Source organism: Fundulus heteroclitus, chromosome 17 (genome assembly GCF_011125445.2).
Source record: "Fundulus heteroclitus isolate FHET01 chromosome 17, MU-UCD_Fhet_4.1, whole genome shotgun sequence".
NCBI lineage: Eukaryota > Metazoa > Chordata > Actinopteri > Cyprinodontiformes > Fundulidae > Fundulus > Fundulus heteroclitus.
Window position 1 is genome coordinate 17,053,794 of NC_046377.1, and position 16,834 is coordinate 17,070,627.

Sequence of the window (16,834 nt, forward strand, 5' to 3'; positions counted from 1 at the left end):
ACCTTTAACTGACTTCAGACGTAGCTTAAGGCTTTAATATATTGGGATTTTACACTTCTGAATTGGCCAAACAAGTGTGTATTTTCTCTAGGGTCAAATATATGCATACACCCTGCCATCACTTGGCCATAACGTCTCTTAATAACTTGCAAATTTACTGCATGCTTTTGTAACATTCAAGTAGCTATGGGCACCAGAATTTGGTTATTTAACTACTTTCCCTGGTAAAATTGGGCAAAGTCCACAAATTGTCATTAATTCCCAAAGATTAATATACTATACTTCTCCATCTAGTCTTGAAGCATACTGGGAATCATTTTCCAGTTGGAACGTCCATCTGCTTCAATCATACAACCACAACCGGCGCTCAAAGAAGAAACTAAATTAGATATACTGTTTAGGAAATAGGCGGAAACTGCTGGAACATCATCACCACAGAGATTACAGACAAATAAAGCCTAATTAAGACCTGAAGCTGGCCACATTGATGCTTCCAGGAGGTGTAGTTTCTCTGCAGCTTTAAAAGGTCACATCTAACCTATTGTTGTGCCCCGATGTAAAACTCTAACCATTTGGGGATGAGATAAAGTCCAGACAAAAATGAAACGTGATCACCCAGCATTTGAATTAAAGGTAACATTTTAATATTTTGGATAAAGTAACTACGTCACGTTGAAGTAAACTCTGTAAAACCGTAGAGAGGTGCCTTGTCCAACATGGACGTTGCTAATTTACACAGTCAGCAGTTTAATTAACTCATTTTGAATGGTTTTGCTTTTGAGTCCACCTCATGAGTAAAATATTAGAGTCAAGTTCCAAGAGCTGCAGTTTTGGTCGTAAACAGAAAGCATGTCATCAAAGAGTCAAAACAATGATTAGAGCATTTAACGCTCTAATTAAAATAAGCCGGTCGCTGAAAGCAGATCAGCCTCTTTATCTTGCGGCTCTTTCTTTCGTCTTATTGACCGGAGATGCTTGCAGCTCTCTGTGGCCTCCGGTCGTAATTAAGGCAGCCACACACACAAAAAAAAAAAAAAAAACATGCAGAAACTTTAACAGCAACAAGTTTACGCCGGTCTGCAGGAAGCAAACGCGTGCCCCATGTGGAGACAATAATCAGGGAGGCAAACCCTCATTAGGTGCGGCTTTAGGATCTAGGAGGAAGGCACGGTTGGGGAAAGTGGGAGCAGGTCTGCTTGTCCTGGGATGGGATGGAAAAAACGAGCCAGTGCGAGTCTGAGGCTGATTCAGCCTCCTCGGTGTCGGATTTCCATCTTTGGCCAGCTGTTCTTACACTCTGTGAACCCTCCACACACACACAGGGCTGCCTCATTCTCTCCGTCTCACACAATCTCCTCCTGGCCCACTGGAGACAAAAAACGACTGGAAGACCGGCTGCAGCTTACGTAACAGGGGACCTTTAAATGCAGAACTCACCTTACAGCAAGGAGAAACTCTGTGTCTCCTTTTTTATTCTGTCCTCTAATTACATCAGTAGCTCATTCAACCGGGACATAAGGAGGTATAAAAGAAAATGTGCAGATTTGCACAGAAAAACTAGCTCCAAACTCTTATTCTTGCACAGAAAGATAAAAACTACATGGATAAAATTAGTAATATTATTCATATATATACACTGGATAGCTATAATCCTTAATAAAGCCACATTTTGATGCAAAAAATAAATTATTTCAAGCATAAAACTGCTAGCAAACCAAAAATGCTTTTATATTATTTATTTTTCTTCTTATTTGTGATGTCAAATATGTTTAAGAGTAATGAGCAGGGCAAATATTTATGACAAAAGTAATTCATAAAAAGAAGATATTACGATTTTTTTTGTATCCCTTTTCGGTAAATGGTGTAGAATTCGAAATAATGTAAATACATGGAATGTTTTATTGTCCATTTCAGATAATATGGCTAAAAATAAGGGGAGAAGTTAGCAGGAGTTAGCCAGGATTTGCACATAAAATGTTACCGATTTTTCTGAGCTAAGTTCAATTGCTTAATATTTGGACCCTTTTTTTATTTTTTTAAATAACACCTAACTCTTATAATTACAGGTTTCAATCAATTCTGTGTTTAAAAATCAACCGTAAAACAAGTTAGAGTACAAAATATAAAATGAAAAACAAACCTAAGATGCTACGTTTACTTTTTCTCCGTTTTGTTGCGTTACAATTACAAACTTCAACGCATTTCATTGGGGTTTTATGTGAGTGGGAGGAAAATTATACAAAATTTTCAAATCTTTTACAACAAAAACTTCTTTAAAAGTAACCAAAGCTGCAGATCAAGTGGTCTAAGCTTTGATATCCCCCTATAGCCCTGGAAAACCAGCATCCCCACAGCATGATGCTGCCACCTCCATGCCTAACTGTTGGGGTGTTTCAGGGTGCATTGCCACATGTAGCACACTGCATGGAGAGCAACTAAAGTTAAAATTTTTTTGCCACATCTGGCCAGAGCGACGTCTTCCACAAGCTTCCTATGTTCCCATCGTGTCTGGTGACAAAAATCATGCCAACTGGATCGCTTCTAGATTTAGTTTGACTGCACAAATAATAAGTTAGCTGCCTTTGGTCTTCTCTACTATTCTCTATCAAACCTCAGCAGAACTATGTAGGAGTTTTCTTGCACTTTAAAGTTATGCACTACGTTCTGATTGCAAAACATCTCTAAATTCATGTTTGGTTCCCCTTGGGGGCAATCAATGGATGGATTATGTTTATGCTTCTCTCGCATTTTAGGTAGACGTTACATCATTTTGCCAAGTCTATTCTAATTTATTTAAACACTTTTTTTGTCCTACAGAATTAAAAGCATCTAAAAACAAACAAACAGCATTTTCAATTAAAAATTTGAAAAGAACTACTCAAATATTTAGGAAATTGTCTCTATGTGTTCACTTTTACTAGAAATCACCTTTATATGTGTGCATAAAATAGTTTATCAGAGAGGCGGAAACCTGTTGCAGCCTGGACCCCAAGGCTCGGCTTTGCGAACGGAGAGCAGGGCACCACACATAATTGCCTCCTCATCAAAGTAAGAAGCTGCAGACAATCAGCACCTCCTTCCCTCCCCCCTCACCTCCTCTGGGTCTGCTCTTTTAATGCATCACTTACATTGGTGTAGAGCAGAGAGTCCAGCTCCTCGGCCTCGGACAGCTCGCTCAGGTTTCTGTCCCAGTGGAGCAACGACTCGCTGCTGTCCAGGATCTCCATGATATCCGTCCTGCCTCCTTCTTCCTTTTTCCTCTCTGGCTTCCACAGCAGGAATTAAAGTGGAGGAAAAAAACAAAAAAAACACACCAACTCAAAACTGCAAAGAAAAAAGTTCAAATCAACTTGTTTGGTTGAGCGTTAAATGAGTGGAGGGCCGCTCGGTGCGCGCAGCTGTCTTCTCACGGCTCGGCTTCAGGCTGAGAAATGTTGTTGTTGTTGTTGTTTGGGATCATCTCCGCTCCGGGTCCGGGTCCACAGACTGTTTCCAGCGCTGCTCTCTTTTCCTTTTTCTGCCCTCCAGAGCAGCCCAGACACACAGGAATGTGTGGGCGGAGACAGGGAGCCAGGAGTAAAAAAAAAAGAAGAAGAGAAAACACCCAAAAGAATTAAAGAAAACGGGTTTTTTTTTTATTCTTTAAAGTCTGATTATTTCAAACAGACTAAAGCCAGGTAGTGTCAATATTAAATGTACGATAAAACATCAACATAAACTATACCCGGAATCCTCTTTTTCCAGCTGTTCATGACGCACTTTGAAAGTGTCTTCAAACCGAAAGCCTCGCTTCCGATTTGAAATTTCAAAGTAAAATACCCATCACGCCACTAAAAAAAGAAAGAAAAAAAATATATGTATATAGTAATTTTTTACAAAGACTATAGAGAGCTAGACTATTAAATGACCCAAAATAAATATAGGTTCAAACTATTTTGATAGAAATTAGAATAGAAATAACGTGAGATGTAAAGTAAGCATCAAGTCCTTACTAAATAAACACAAATGGCAAAAAATAGACAAAAATTATTTTTGAAAACACAGAAAAAAATTCTAAATAAAATGTAATGATATTTTTATTCATTAAAACAAAAGCAATTAAACATCAAATACCACAAACTGTTATATATATATCTATATATCTACATATCTATATATAGATATAGATATAGATATAGATATATATATATCTATATATATATGATATATCTATATCTATCTATCTATCTATCTATCTATCTATCTATCTATCTATATATATATATATATATATATATATATATATATATATATATATATATATATATAGATAGATAGATAGATAGATAGATAGATAGATAGATAGATAGTTAGATGGATTGATAGATACATACATACATACATGGAAATTGAACCTTTATTTAACCAGGTAAAAATCCCATTGAGATTAAAAACACTTCTCTCAACATCACAAAATTAATATTTGTAATGACATTAAACATGCAGGGATCTTATACAGAGAAAGATCATTTGCAGTTGAAACCAGAGTTACTTACTGACACTAGTCTGAATGTGACTGAACTATTCCCATCTATGGTCAGTTGAAATAACCAGAATTATTTATTCGACTATTCAATTTTATTTAGTACAAAATAATCAAGTAAAAAATTTAGAGTAAAATAAAATATGGGTTAAATCAAATTACAGGATCTAATACGAAGAGTTAAAGCTGAGCATTGCTACAAAAAAACACTGAGAAAAGTTGCTATTTCAGCATGGTCACTCAAACGCTCAAGAGAATTAAAAAATAATTTACTTTTATTTATTTTTTTGTCATGTTTTTAATATCCGGTTTGATTTGTTAGCTTTACTAATTCAAAAGAAATCCACAGGTTTTCCTGTCCGAAGACCCGCCTACATTCACTGCCTGACCAATCAGATGGGGTTCTCAGAATTCCACACTGGCTGATAGTGCAGGTCTGGCCTCCTATAGGTCTAAAGGATAATTGGTCGAGCCAATCATAACACGGCATAAATTCCCTTAAACCAATAAATAAAGGCCAAGACCACAGACATCATATACGTAGACGCGTCATAGGGCGCAGGTTCGCACGTCAACGTCACCGCCATATTGTATGTGGCAGAAAAAAGTTGAGTTCTGTTATTGTGAACGTGAATCAGAAAAGATGCCTCATTCCTGTGCTGCAATAAATACACACACACACACACACACACACACACACACACACACATATATATATATATATATATATATATATATATATATATATATATATATATATATATATATATTTGTGTGTGTATGTGTTATGAATATAAGGATCAATTTGTTAAATCTAAACATTGTGGTCTTCATTATTTCATTAAACCGTGTCACATGTGAACCTTTAGGAACAGACTTTTTGGGGGAGTATTAAAGAGGTAAAATTAATAATATGAGAAAAAAAGTCCTAGGTAAATAAAGTAAAAATAAACAAACAAACACAAAAGTGATAATGTTATGATAAAAACATCATATTATGAGAATTAAGGGGGAACATTTCCAGAATAATCACAGTTTGCAGAATTATTTCACTCCTGGAGTAATGGGGCCAGGTTAGATTATTTTAAATATTTTTATTCTTTAGGAGAATAAATTCAGGAGAATGAAGCTAAAGGGATACGAAAATAAACTTGTAATATTACAAAAAATACTACGAATACAAAGTATATTCAGAGATTAAAGTCCCTCTGATACTGTTTAAGTGACTGAGTAACTGCAGATTTGCCACATTTAAGATGGCGGACGCTCTGACGCATCGCAGCATAGGCAGAACCCGCCCAATGACGCGTCTACTCTTATATTATGTCTATGGCCAAGACTACCTTACGGTTCCGGCCGCCCCTGATTGACAGAAATATTAAATACATGTCTCACTCTTGTTGCTGTAATCATAAAGAAATATCGATTTGCGAAAAAAATATATATTTTGAAAATAGACAAAATGCAATTAATGTTTTTTTGTGGTTTACTTTGCATTTAAAATGTTTGTCACAACTGGCTGGTTTAATCACATTTATTATGTTTAAAAAGTTAAGGAAGTCATAACAAAAAAAGAAAAACAGAACTTAATATTTGAAGATGTGAACAAGGGAAGTGGAGCAAGAGCAACCAGTCAGCTCAGGAAGGAAATGACACAGATATAACTGAGAAAAAGAGTGAAAGAGCAGAAAAAGAGAGGGAAAACGAACCTGCTGCCTGCTTAGCTTTGGTACGAACAGGAAAACAAAACGCTGCAGCGATGAAACTGGGCTGCTTCCTCTAAATTTGCAAACTGGTCTCCTTTTTCTGACCCTAAAAGGTTTCAGGCAGCTGCACAGTTCTCTGCACAGACAACCTGTCATCAGGAGAGATCTGCAGCGCTAAGAATGGAAGAAAGACAGCTGATATTTAGTCTTTGGGTCAAACCCAGGGGTCAAAATGTTGCCTCTGCTGGGTTTTTAAGCAAATGGATGCTAAATCTTAGAATTAAAAAATGGATGAAACACCAGAAATAAATAAATAAAGTTAGCAACATCAGTACCTTTTCTCCTTGTCTTGATGTAAGACTTTTGAGATGTTTGATTCATACCTAACACGAGGAATATGACAGCTGTAGCCTATGCTTTGGACACCTTTGTGCATAAATAGTTCTCGTAGCTCCGACTCCAGCGGAATCTCACCCTCAAACCTTTGAATCCTCCCAACGCTGTAGTTGACCACGTTTGTGCACCTTTAAGCACACTTTTTTTCTTCCACTAAACTTTCAATTTACATATTTGGATCCAGCCCTCAGTGAACAGTCAACTTCTTTGGCAATGGTGATTTGTGGTGTACTCTCCATGTAGAAGATCCTCAAGACTTTCTGCTGAACAACTGTCAATTCAGTTTTTTTTTCTTATAATTGTGTAGGCCATATATTTGGCAATAGCATTTCTGTGTTAAAGGTAGTATAAGTAAGATATTTACAGTAAAATAAACCTAAATCATTCTCTTTTCCCACTCAGGGTGGAAGTAACATTCCATATATATATATATATATATATATATATATATATATATCAACAATGTCTTAGTCACAGTTTTTCCTCCTTCCAAACCTAGAGGTATGTTACGGAATAGAGCTGGACGATAATTCAATAACAATATATATCGCAATAACAATATATATTGCTCAATAGATGTATATCAATGACAGAAAAAAAGGGTAAATAAAAAGTTCAATAAAATAAAATTTTCCTTCCTTTTTCATTCTAGCCATGCAGGTTAATATTACAGTATTACATCCTCCCAACCAATCACAAGCACAGACTTTAAGAGAGCACTTTTTCTTTTTTAAATACTTTCAGGTTTGGTAAAAATTTAGTTGAATAAAAGGTTTGAGTTTGAATTTAGTGTTTGTGTTCTTTATCTAAAAATAGGTCGCTAAGCAACAGCATAAAATGGCCAGGGTTACACTTAAAATATATGCTTTGATAATTACCGATATCGATCCAATATGATTTCTATTTTATCGTTATGCTTTTTTCCTATATCCATAACTACTTTGGTTCAGAGTGGAGCCCGTGTCTACTTCCTGGTTCCTGAGCCAATCACATGAGGGTTCTCAAAACAAAGCAAAGCAAATCTTGGCAAAAGAGCATCAGCCTACAAACATGGAAGCCTGTAGGAAGCAGGATAGAACAAAATACATTATATACCTATCCTGTGATGATAAAAATTCGGTGGGGTTTCACAGCAGCAACAGACAGTTTAGAAAGAGCATGTTAGATTATTGTTGTAGTGGCAGGCTGTTGTACCAATTTAAGCCACTAGGCGTCGTCATTACTTGATGCTCCTTTAAAATTTACTGAATGTCCCTCAGACTGGACGGGCCTCTTGCTGTCTTATTTGGTAAACCATTTTAAACATTTAAAATATTTACTTCAATTAAAAACAAAACCTCCAAGTCAAAAACTCATCTTTAATACAAACAAGAGTTGCTATGAACAGAGCTTTGAGCTTTTAAAGCGACACTTGAGAAATACTTGGAAGCAAGTTGGATGGATTAACAAACAATCCTTGTGTCCCAGTTTCTAAAGTGGAAACCTGAAAACACAGAAACACACACACATCTTTTTATAGCTTTTAACCGCTGCTATGTACACGTAGAACAATCGAAGTTGTTGAGGAATAAAACGCTCGTCTTCAACGTCTTTATTTCCACCAGCAGTGGGCCTCATGATCGCTTCCTACGTCCTCCTTCATACTAAGCAGTTCCTCAGCTCTGCTGTCCTCACGTCTTATTGTGGTACAAAGAAGAAAAGTAAAACTAGAAGTCGCTCCGGAGTCGGCGGTGTCCCTCAGGTTCGGTCTCTGATGTTGTCACTCAGGAAAACGATGTTGTCTGCGAGGAAAAAATGAAGGAGATGTTTGAGTCGTTACTGAGAGAAGACGAGGATGAAGGTGCTGCAGTGTTGAATACGACCTGCGATGATGGTGGTGGCCTGACGTCTGACTTGGTTTTTGTCCACGTATTCTCCGTAGTCCAGCTTCCCCTCCACTAGAATCCTGGACCTGGAAGAGACCAAAAAAAAACAAAAAAAAAAACACTGTAAGCAGGGATTATTACGTTTTAGAGCTGGGGGACCAATAAGGAGGAAAAGCTCTGCAAGTCCAAACCTTCATAATAATTCCTACCAGAGAAAATTAGATTTAATTGTGAGTTTTACAGGATTTTAACAAGTTTGTTTCTTTCACCCATTTTATTATTCAGCAATTCCATCCATCCGTTCATCCATCCATCCCTCTGTTCATCCATCCATCCATCTTTTCACCCTCCCTCTGTTCGCCCATCCATTCATTCTTTCATCCATCCCTCTGTTCGTTCATTCATCCATTCATCCCTCTGTTCATTCATTCATCCCTCTGTTCATTCATTCATCCCTCTGTTCGTTCATTCATCCATCCATCTCTGTTCGTTCATCCATTCATCCATCCCTCTGTTTGTCCATCCATTCATCCATCCCTGTTTGTCCATCCATTCATCCATCCCTCTGTTCGTCCATCCATTCATCCAATCATCCTTTCATCCATCCCTGTAATCATTCACCCATTTATCATTTCATCCATCCTGTTCGCTCATCCTTTCATCCATCCCTCTGTTCACTCATCCTTTCATCCATCCCTCTGTTCACTCATCCATTCATCCATCCCTCTGTTCGTCCATCCATTCATCCATTCATCCATCCCTCTGTTCGTCCATCCATTCATCCATCCCTTTGTTTGTCCATCCATTCATCCATCCCTCTGTTTGTCCATCCATTCATCCATCCCTCTGTCCGCTCATCCATTCATCCAATCATCCTTTCATCCATCCCTCTATTCGTTCACCCATTTATCCAATCATCCATTCATCCATCCCTCTAATCATTCACCCATTTATCATTTCATCCATCCTGTTCGCTCATCCTTTCATCCATCCCTCTGTTCGTCCATCCATTCATCCATCCCTCTGTTCACTCATCCATTCATCCATCCCTCTGTTCACTCATCCATTCATCCATCCCTCTGTTCGTCCATCCATTCATCCATCCCTCTGTTCGTCCATCCATTCATCCATCCCTCTGTTCGTCCATCCATTCATCCATCCCTCTGTTCGTCCATCCATTCATCCATCCCTCTGTCCGCCCATCCATTCATTCATCCAATCATCCTTTCATCCATCCCTCTATTCGTTCACCCATTTATCCTATCATCCATTCATCCATCCCTCTAATCATTCACCCATTTATCATTTCATCCATCCTTCTGTTCGCTCATCCTTTCATCCATCCCTCTGTTCGCTCATCCTTTCATCCATCCCTCTGTTCGTCTATCCATTCATCCATCCCTCTGTTCGTTTATCCATTCATTCATCCCTCTGTTCGTCCATCCATTCATCCATCCATCTATTCGCTCATCCTTTCATCCATCCCTCTGTTCGCTCATCCTTTCATCCATCCCTCTGTTCGCTCATCCTTTCATCCATCCCTCTGTTCGCTCATCCTTTCATCCATCCCTCTGTTCGCCCATCCATTCATCCATCCCTCTGTTCGCCCATCCATTCATCCATCCCTCTGTTCATTCATCCAATCATCCTTTCATCCATCCCTCTATTCGTTCACCCATTTATCATTTCATCCTTCCTTCTGTCCGCTCATCCTTTTATCCATCCCTCTGTTATCCACCCATCCGCATGTCCGTCCATTTATCCGTCTGTCTGTTCGTCCATCTGCTTAGCCACTCATCCATCTGTTGATCCACCATTCATCCGTTCTTCTGTTTATCCATCCATCCGTTTATTCGTTCTATTGTTTACTTTTCCCTTCCTTCCATCCGTCCTTCCTCAGTAGTCATCTCCTCCAGTTATCTGTCTATTTTTCCATCTATCCATCCGTAAGTCAACCATCATCCGTCCATCCACAGAGTGTAGATGAAGTCATTTATGACAGGATGTAAATATTTCCTGCGTTCCCTGAACCACAGCTGTAGTGCTTTAAATGGACAGGTCTCCAGTTTATCACGGGGGATATTTTCTGTTCAGCCATGCGGTTCATACCCTTTCTTGACGTACTGGTAGGCGACGTCCCTCAGACCCGGTTTGAACACCGAGACGCGATGCCACGTCGTCTTCTGGCTGACATCACCTGGAGACAGAAGAGACGTTTTTACATGAAGCATTTACGTTGGGAACACAAGCTAAACCGCATAAGGCACAGGGCAGGTTTCTGACCCTCATTAATGCAAACACAGAATGTTCCTGTCACAACAAGCCCAGAAGCAGTTTGCATTTATAATTTCTAAAGAGGCTGATGAATAAATCACAAATGCTGAGTCAACGGTTGGATTGTAAACTGCAGCTCAGCGAGTAAACCAGAGGCTTTGGGTGAAAATAGGCTGCTTTGAACTACGGCAGCTCCCATTACCATCACTTCAGACTCTGCTGACCTCTAGTGGCCAGAATTAATCATTGCACTATGAGTTAAATACAATAAAAAAAAAGTTAATAGCAGAAATATTGAACTCCTAAAAAAGAAAGTTGGCTAATAAGCCAGTCCTTTGAAACTGATTACATCTTTTGATTGCTCCACAGCAACCCATAGTTCAAAAAACAACTGGAAAGTCCATTTATATTAGTTTTTCATCTCAAATGTCATCCAACAGAGGAAAATAATACAAGAACTGAAAACGACAACTTAAAATAGGATGATTTAACTTTAAGTAACTTCCCACCTGTCGAGCTCATCTCTCCGTCCCCAGAGCGCCACATCTCGTTCGTCGCCAGCGAGAAGATGGTGACGGGGTTCCGACCCTCCACCTGTCTCATCACCGGATCCTGGCCGACTCGCCCCAGCAGCTGCACACGGTTTATCGCTGCAAGCAAGAAGGTGTCCAGAAGGTAAACGTCACGTCTGTCACATGGTCACAAAGTTTGCTAAACTCCACCAGGACATCAACAGGAAGCCCGTGCTTTGGTCAGAGGAGACCAAGGTTCAGCTGTTCAGTCTAAGAGGCCTGGAGCATGTGGCTATGAGGAGCATCTTATGCCCGTTGCTAAGTAAGAGAGAGGATGTGTGATGCTGTGGGACCAGGAACCCAGTTAGAGTGAACCGACTCACTGTTAGACTCTGACAGCCAACTGAAAATGGGTAATTGTTCAGTCTTTTAGCAGAATAAAGAGCTATGAGATACAAAACTTGAATATAATGAAAATTTTCTGCAGTTTTTCCCCTCCTGCTCATTTTAGAGAGTGAAACAAATACATTTTATGGATTCATTACAGAGTGAAACGTGTCAAGCCTTTGTTATTGTACATGTAATTTTGATGATTACGGATAACAAAAAACACAAAATCCAGTGTCTCAGAAAATATTTTGTGAAAAGTATTAGAAATGCATGATGTCCCACCTTAATCAGCTAATTAAATTAAAAAAAGCGGCAATCTGGGTCAGTAGGCGACACAGTCATTGACAGATGTACGTGAAGCTACAGAAGGTCATTGCTACAGAGGTGGGTTGTTCACAAAGTTAGTGCTATGTCTAAGAAAATCCATTGAAGGCTGAGTGGAAGGAAAAACTTTGCTAGGAAAAGGTGCATCGACCGCAGGAAAAACCAAAACCAGGAGAGGACAGTTAAGAATTTGGAGGAGCTGAACAATCAGCAGCCTGAGGTTCGGGTCAGCGGATCAAGAGGCGCTACGCACAGATGAATCCTACACATGTTACCCAGGCTAAAGAGGAAAGGGAACTGGACTGGGGCTCAGCAATCTAAACTCTCTCCTGACCAGAACCTCATGTCTATAGAGTATTGTCAAGAGTAAGATGGGAGACACCTGAAGTCATCATAAGACAAGACAAGGTTTGTGTTAAGGGTGGTCGAAGATTTCACTCTGCATCTTCCATCCTTGTAATTTAGGAGAAAGAGAAGACTGACTGTGCAAAACTCTTTCCATGCTACAAAAAAAGCTTTTAAGACACAATAAAAAACAGGGAAGAGCCTAAAAAGTAGCATTGCGACTGGAATAGAGACGTCTTTATCTTACATCTTTCCAGGATGAGGCTCGCGTCTGTGCTGCTGTTTCTCACCAGCTGTCGGAAGATCTGCGAAGGCATTAGTCAGAAATCTCGTTAAATTGTGAACGACTTGTTTTCTACGCAGAGTTACTCAGTGGAAGCGTACAAATGTATGAGATTCTCACAACGGCTTTTATTCTATGCTTATGGACATCACACTGAAAGTAATACATGGAAATCATTGGTACCTTGTAGATCCTAATAATTATTAAAGTGCAACCATAATGTGCGCTAATCGTCCTTTTACTTTTCTAAATGATTAATCTCACCTGCACTGAAGCACTTCTCAGCATCTTGTCTGCTCAGCAAACAGCTTTTAGTCCAGACAACCCCTTCCAGGCCTGGAAAGGAAAAAAATTTAAATAAATAAAAGTGTCTTTTTTAAAAAATAAACCTTGAGTTAAGAAGGGCACATTAACATGTTCACACAACTACTTTATTAAGGCGAAAATATGCACACAATATAAAAATGTAACAATTTCAAACTTTCTTTTTTTTTTTTAAACAGGATTTCTAAAAGTTTTCCAAATCAACTTAACCAACTTTTCCAGACCTATAATTTGCCAAGTTCCCATTGTATTCTAACCTGTTTTCTTTCACACTATCTACTTTTTCCAAGATGGAAGTATTCCAAGAGTTTCGAGTAAATCACGCATGGAGAGGACAAACAGCAATGCGACAATTGTAAAAAATAAATAAATAAAAAAAAAAAAAACAGATGACTTAGAGATGTGGCTCAATAATTTTGCCTTTGGACTGTAAACTCTGTGTTTGTAGGAAAGTATATAAGCCGATTTCTACATATTTTATGAACAATTAGTTGAAGTTTGTTAACTTTAAAAAAAAAAGCGAGTGTAAGTTACAGAAAAGCCAATTTTAGCGCACTATCCGGTGGATAAGCCTGTGCGCATGGATGCCAAGTCAAAGCAGGGACTTGTACAGCTAACTGTGGACCATCGGTTCTCTCCCGCCACAGGACTCAGACTAAAGCCAGGCTTAAAAATGCCAAAATAATACCCGGGTTCTAGTTTAAAGATGAACAGCGCATAGACCGGCGGATATGTGTGAAAACAGCGTTAAAAAAGAGCTACTTACAAGTGATCTGAGGTGGCAGAAAGTCCTCAGTAGAAGCACTTCAGAAAGCGCTTCGATAACCTCACGCTGCTTCCGGTCCGACTTCCGCAACACTCCGACGAGAAACTTCCCTTTCACTAACGTTCCGCTTCACAAGGCTTGTGCATGTTTTGGTGATTGGATGTTGGCGTCAGAATAAAATAATGTAAACTAAAACTAATACGTAATAATAAGATGGACTACGAGCAGCCGAAAAAGGGACTGGGAGTTATTCTTATTTTTGAATCTTAATGCATCATTTTTCAAATATTAATTTTAAAGCCCAGAACACGAAACACCATTTTCTTTCATTTTTTCCCCCCGTTTTATTTTTGTCATTTGAAAATGTAAATAATTGATACAAACGTTTCCTCTGTAGAAAACAGTAATAGATACAAATAAAAAAAGTAGGTCATATGTTTTACATTTTAAACTACTACTACTACTACTACTACTACTACTATTACTACTACAACTACTACTACTACTACTAATAATAATAATAATAATAATAATAATAATAATAATAATATACCGTTCATTTTGTGGTCAAGAAAGATTTGCTTTTCTTATTTGAAACACTCCAAAGATTAAATCAGCAATACAAAAAAAAAATGAAAACATTGTGTGGCAACAAGAGTTCTCAGATGGAGACGGTCCTGTTGCTTCCTATACACCCTTGGATTTCCTCATGGCAACCACTGTTAATACAGCCATTTTGAAGGCATTCGTCTCTGTTTTGATAAAAAAAATAAAAAAATACAAAAAGTAGTAGTAGTAGTAGTTCTGTCAGACAGAAATAAACTATTCCTATTTTGCAACGTTGTTGTGCAAAGACTCTCCTCGCTATAGATATGCTCGCACTCACATGCTGGGAGGTTGAGGAAGTTCTGTCCTGGTGGCAATCCAGTTCTGTAGAGCCTACTTCTCAGTAGAACATGGTTTTAGGGCTTGAATAGCAATATTCGACATCCCAAATTCTTTTTCACACTAACTGAACATCTAAAAGTGAAGTTCTCATTTTTTTTTTTTTTTTTGTCTTCTTGGCACCAGTTTTCTTGTCAGACAATTTGATGCAAAGCAAGGATGTCTGCAGGGTTTTTTTCTGGAAAAAAAACTTTTTCTCAACCTTTTTTCATTGTGTCATGTAATAACTACCAACATTACCACACCGTATAGGGATTTTCACTCATAGAAAAGACAAAGTAGTGCATCACCGTGCAATGAGAAAAAAAGGATACACAGTTTTCAAATGTTCTTACAAAAACTATGTGAAAACTGTGAAATTAAAATTTATTCAGCCCCTTTTACTCTGATAACTGAAATAAATGTTACTGATTGCCTTCAGAGGTTGCCTAATTAGTAAAATTGATCTTACTTAAAATCCAGCTGTTTGTCGGAGAATATTAGGGAATAAACAGTATAGGTTTTCATTTGTGAATACTGTGCGTAATACTATTTATGCGGCATGCACTTATTGCTTATTGCACGGATGCTCTGTATGTTGCTCTGTATCTGTACATGTGTAGTAACAATATAGTTGTGTCTAATCCAGTGTTGTATAGTAATGAAGTAAAAATACTTTACTACTGTACTTAAGTATATTTTGGAGTACTTTACACTTTTCTCGAGTATACATTTTTTTTGATAACTTTTACTTTTACTTCACTATATTTCTAAACTTAATTGCATACTTTTACTCCATTACATTTTCAATGTTTGGTTTAGTTACTCGTTACAAAAAGAAAGAGAGAGGAACAAGTGTTTTGACTCCACCTACTGATTGACTGCAACAAAGTCGGGACTTTCCTGGGTTTGTTCATCACCACCAACAGGATAAGAAGCTGGTTCAGTAGTAAAGCAGGTTAAATTAACCTTGTGGTATAGGTAGAGCATCTAATAGCAGAGAGTCCTAATTTTCTTAACTAAATGATAACCTGCAGGTTTATCTATTAGCAGATTTACCACTTCCTATAGGTGAACTAAGCCTGGTTTATCACTTCACCATATTCTTAGTATACACCCCCTTTACCTGCACTTGGTTGTGTGTTGGTTGCTTAGCACTGACCTTACTTGAAGAAGGAAATCTGAAAGCTTACAAAAAGGTTGTATTTTCTGTCCAGACTTGGTCTAAATTTCTCCTGCACTTGGTTGTTTATATTATTTCAAGTGAATTTGACCAACATCTAAAAAATGTAATTCAAACTGCATTTGCTTATTTTTACTTTTTACTTATACTTTTTATTACATTACTTGAGTACATCTATTTTTACAGTATTTTTCATACTTAAGTACAAGACATTTCAGATACTTTAAGACTTTAACTCAAGTAACATTTCAGTCAGTGACTTGGACTTTTACCAAAGTCATATTTTGGAGAGGTACCTATACTTTTACTTGACTCCGAGATTTCAGTATTTTATACAACACTGGTCTAATCTAATCTACACTGTGGCAGAACTACAAACCTATCAAAGCATGACCATCCATCTAAACCGAGTTGGAAGGAGAGCACTTGTGTTGAACAGTGCTCTAAAACTCTGATAAAATATATCTAAATGTGCAGTTGTAATGCGAAAAAGCTAAGGGCATTGATGTGAGCAGTTTTCCAAAGAAAAGGAACCACTGCTAAACACAAGAGGAGAATAATTTCAAACTCATCTGTTCCTATTTAGCTAATCCAGATGAACTCTAGAGCCAAATACACCATATTATTTGTGGATTGAAAGATTGTTATAGGAGCCTTGCTAAAAAATACACTGGTATTATACTGTCATTATTTATAACAGCAGTGTATATAATGCTTGTAGCAGTGTATAACAATATACAGTATAAAATAATAACTATATATATATATATATATATATATATATATATATATATATATATATATATATATATATATATATATATATATATATATATATATATATATATAGTTCTCTTTTTAATATATGCTAATTTATTTGAGACTTCCCAGTGGTCTTCTTGTGTTTTATCCACTTCCGCCAGCAGATGGTGGGCTTGTTTTCCGCACCTCGTTGTGAAACCTTTGCTGACAGCGGGGTGGAGTTGATGGGATGCGAACTTTTCTCAAGACTACTCCCTT

General features: G+C 37.8%; 2 protein-coding genes across 2 annotated transcripts in view; both read right to left on the minus strand.

The window, feature by feature from the left end:
• creb3l2 (cAMP responsive element binding protein 3-like 2) overlaps window positions 1-3,770 on the minus strand; it is a 32,705-nt gene extending 28,935 nt beyond the window's left edge. The window contains exons 1-2 of the mRNA XM_012873832.3: window positions 3,725-3,770; window positions 3,129-3,517 (exon numbers count right to left, since the gene is read on the minus strand). Of these exons, the coding sequence (XP_012729286.2) occupies window positions 3,129-3,227 (99 nt within the window). The 5' untranslated portion in view covers window positions 3,228-3,517; window positions 3,725-3,770. The remainder of the gene's footprint in view (window positions 1-3,128; window positions 3,518-3,724) is intronic.
• Window positions 3,771-7,962: 4,192 nt separating this feature from the next.
• ssbp1 (single-stranded DNA binding protein 1) lies at window positions 7,963-13,822 on the minus strand. The gene is made up of 7 exons (XM_012873842.3): window positions 13,708-13,822; window positions 12,882-12,953; window positions 12,582-12,639; window positions 11,273-11,413; window positions 10,599-10,686; window positions 8,487-8,575; window positions 7,963-8,405 (listed from the first exon to the last, which is right to left on the minus strand). Exons 2-7 carry the CDS (start codon window positions 12,903-12,905, stop codon window positions 8,362-8,364), a joined length of 444 nt encoding a protein of 147 aa, XP_012729296.1. The 5' UTR covers window positions 12,906-12,953; window positions 13,708-13,822; the 3' UTR covers window positions 7,963-8,361.
• Window positions 13,823-16,834: the final 3,012 nt, after the last annotated feature.

Bases quoted from the DNA above. Each gene is read 5' to 3' on its own strand.
- ssbp1 (XM_012873842.3), bottom strand. From the start codon at position 12,905: ATGCTGAGAAGTGCTTCAGTGCAG. The intron at 8,576-10,598 runs GTATGAACCGCA...GGTCTCTTCCAG, and splicing joins TACCAGTACGTCAAGAAAGG to GTCCAGGATTCTAGTGGAGG. The intron at 8,406-8,486 runs GTCGTATTCAAC...TTTTCCTCGCAG, and splicing joins GGCCACCACCATCATCGCAG to ACAACATCGTTTTCCTGAGT.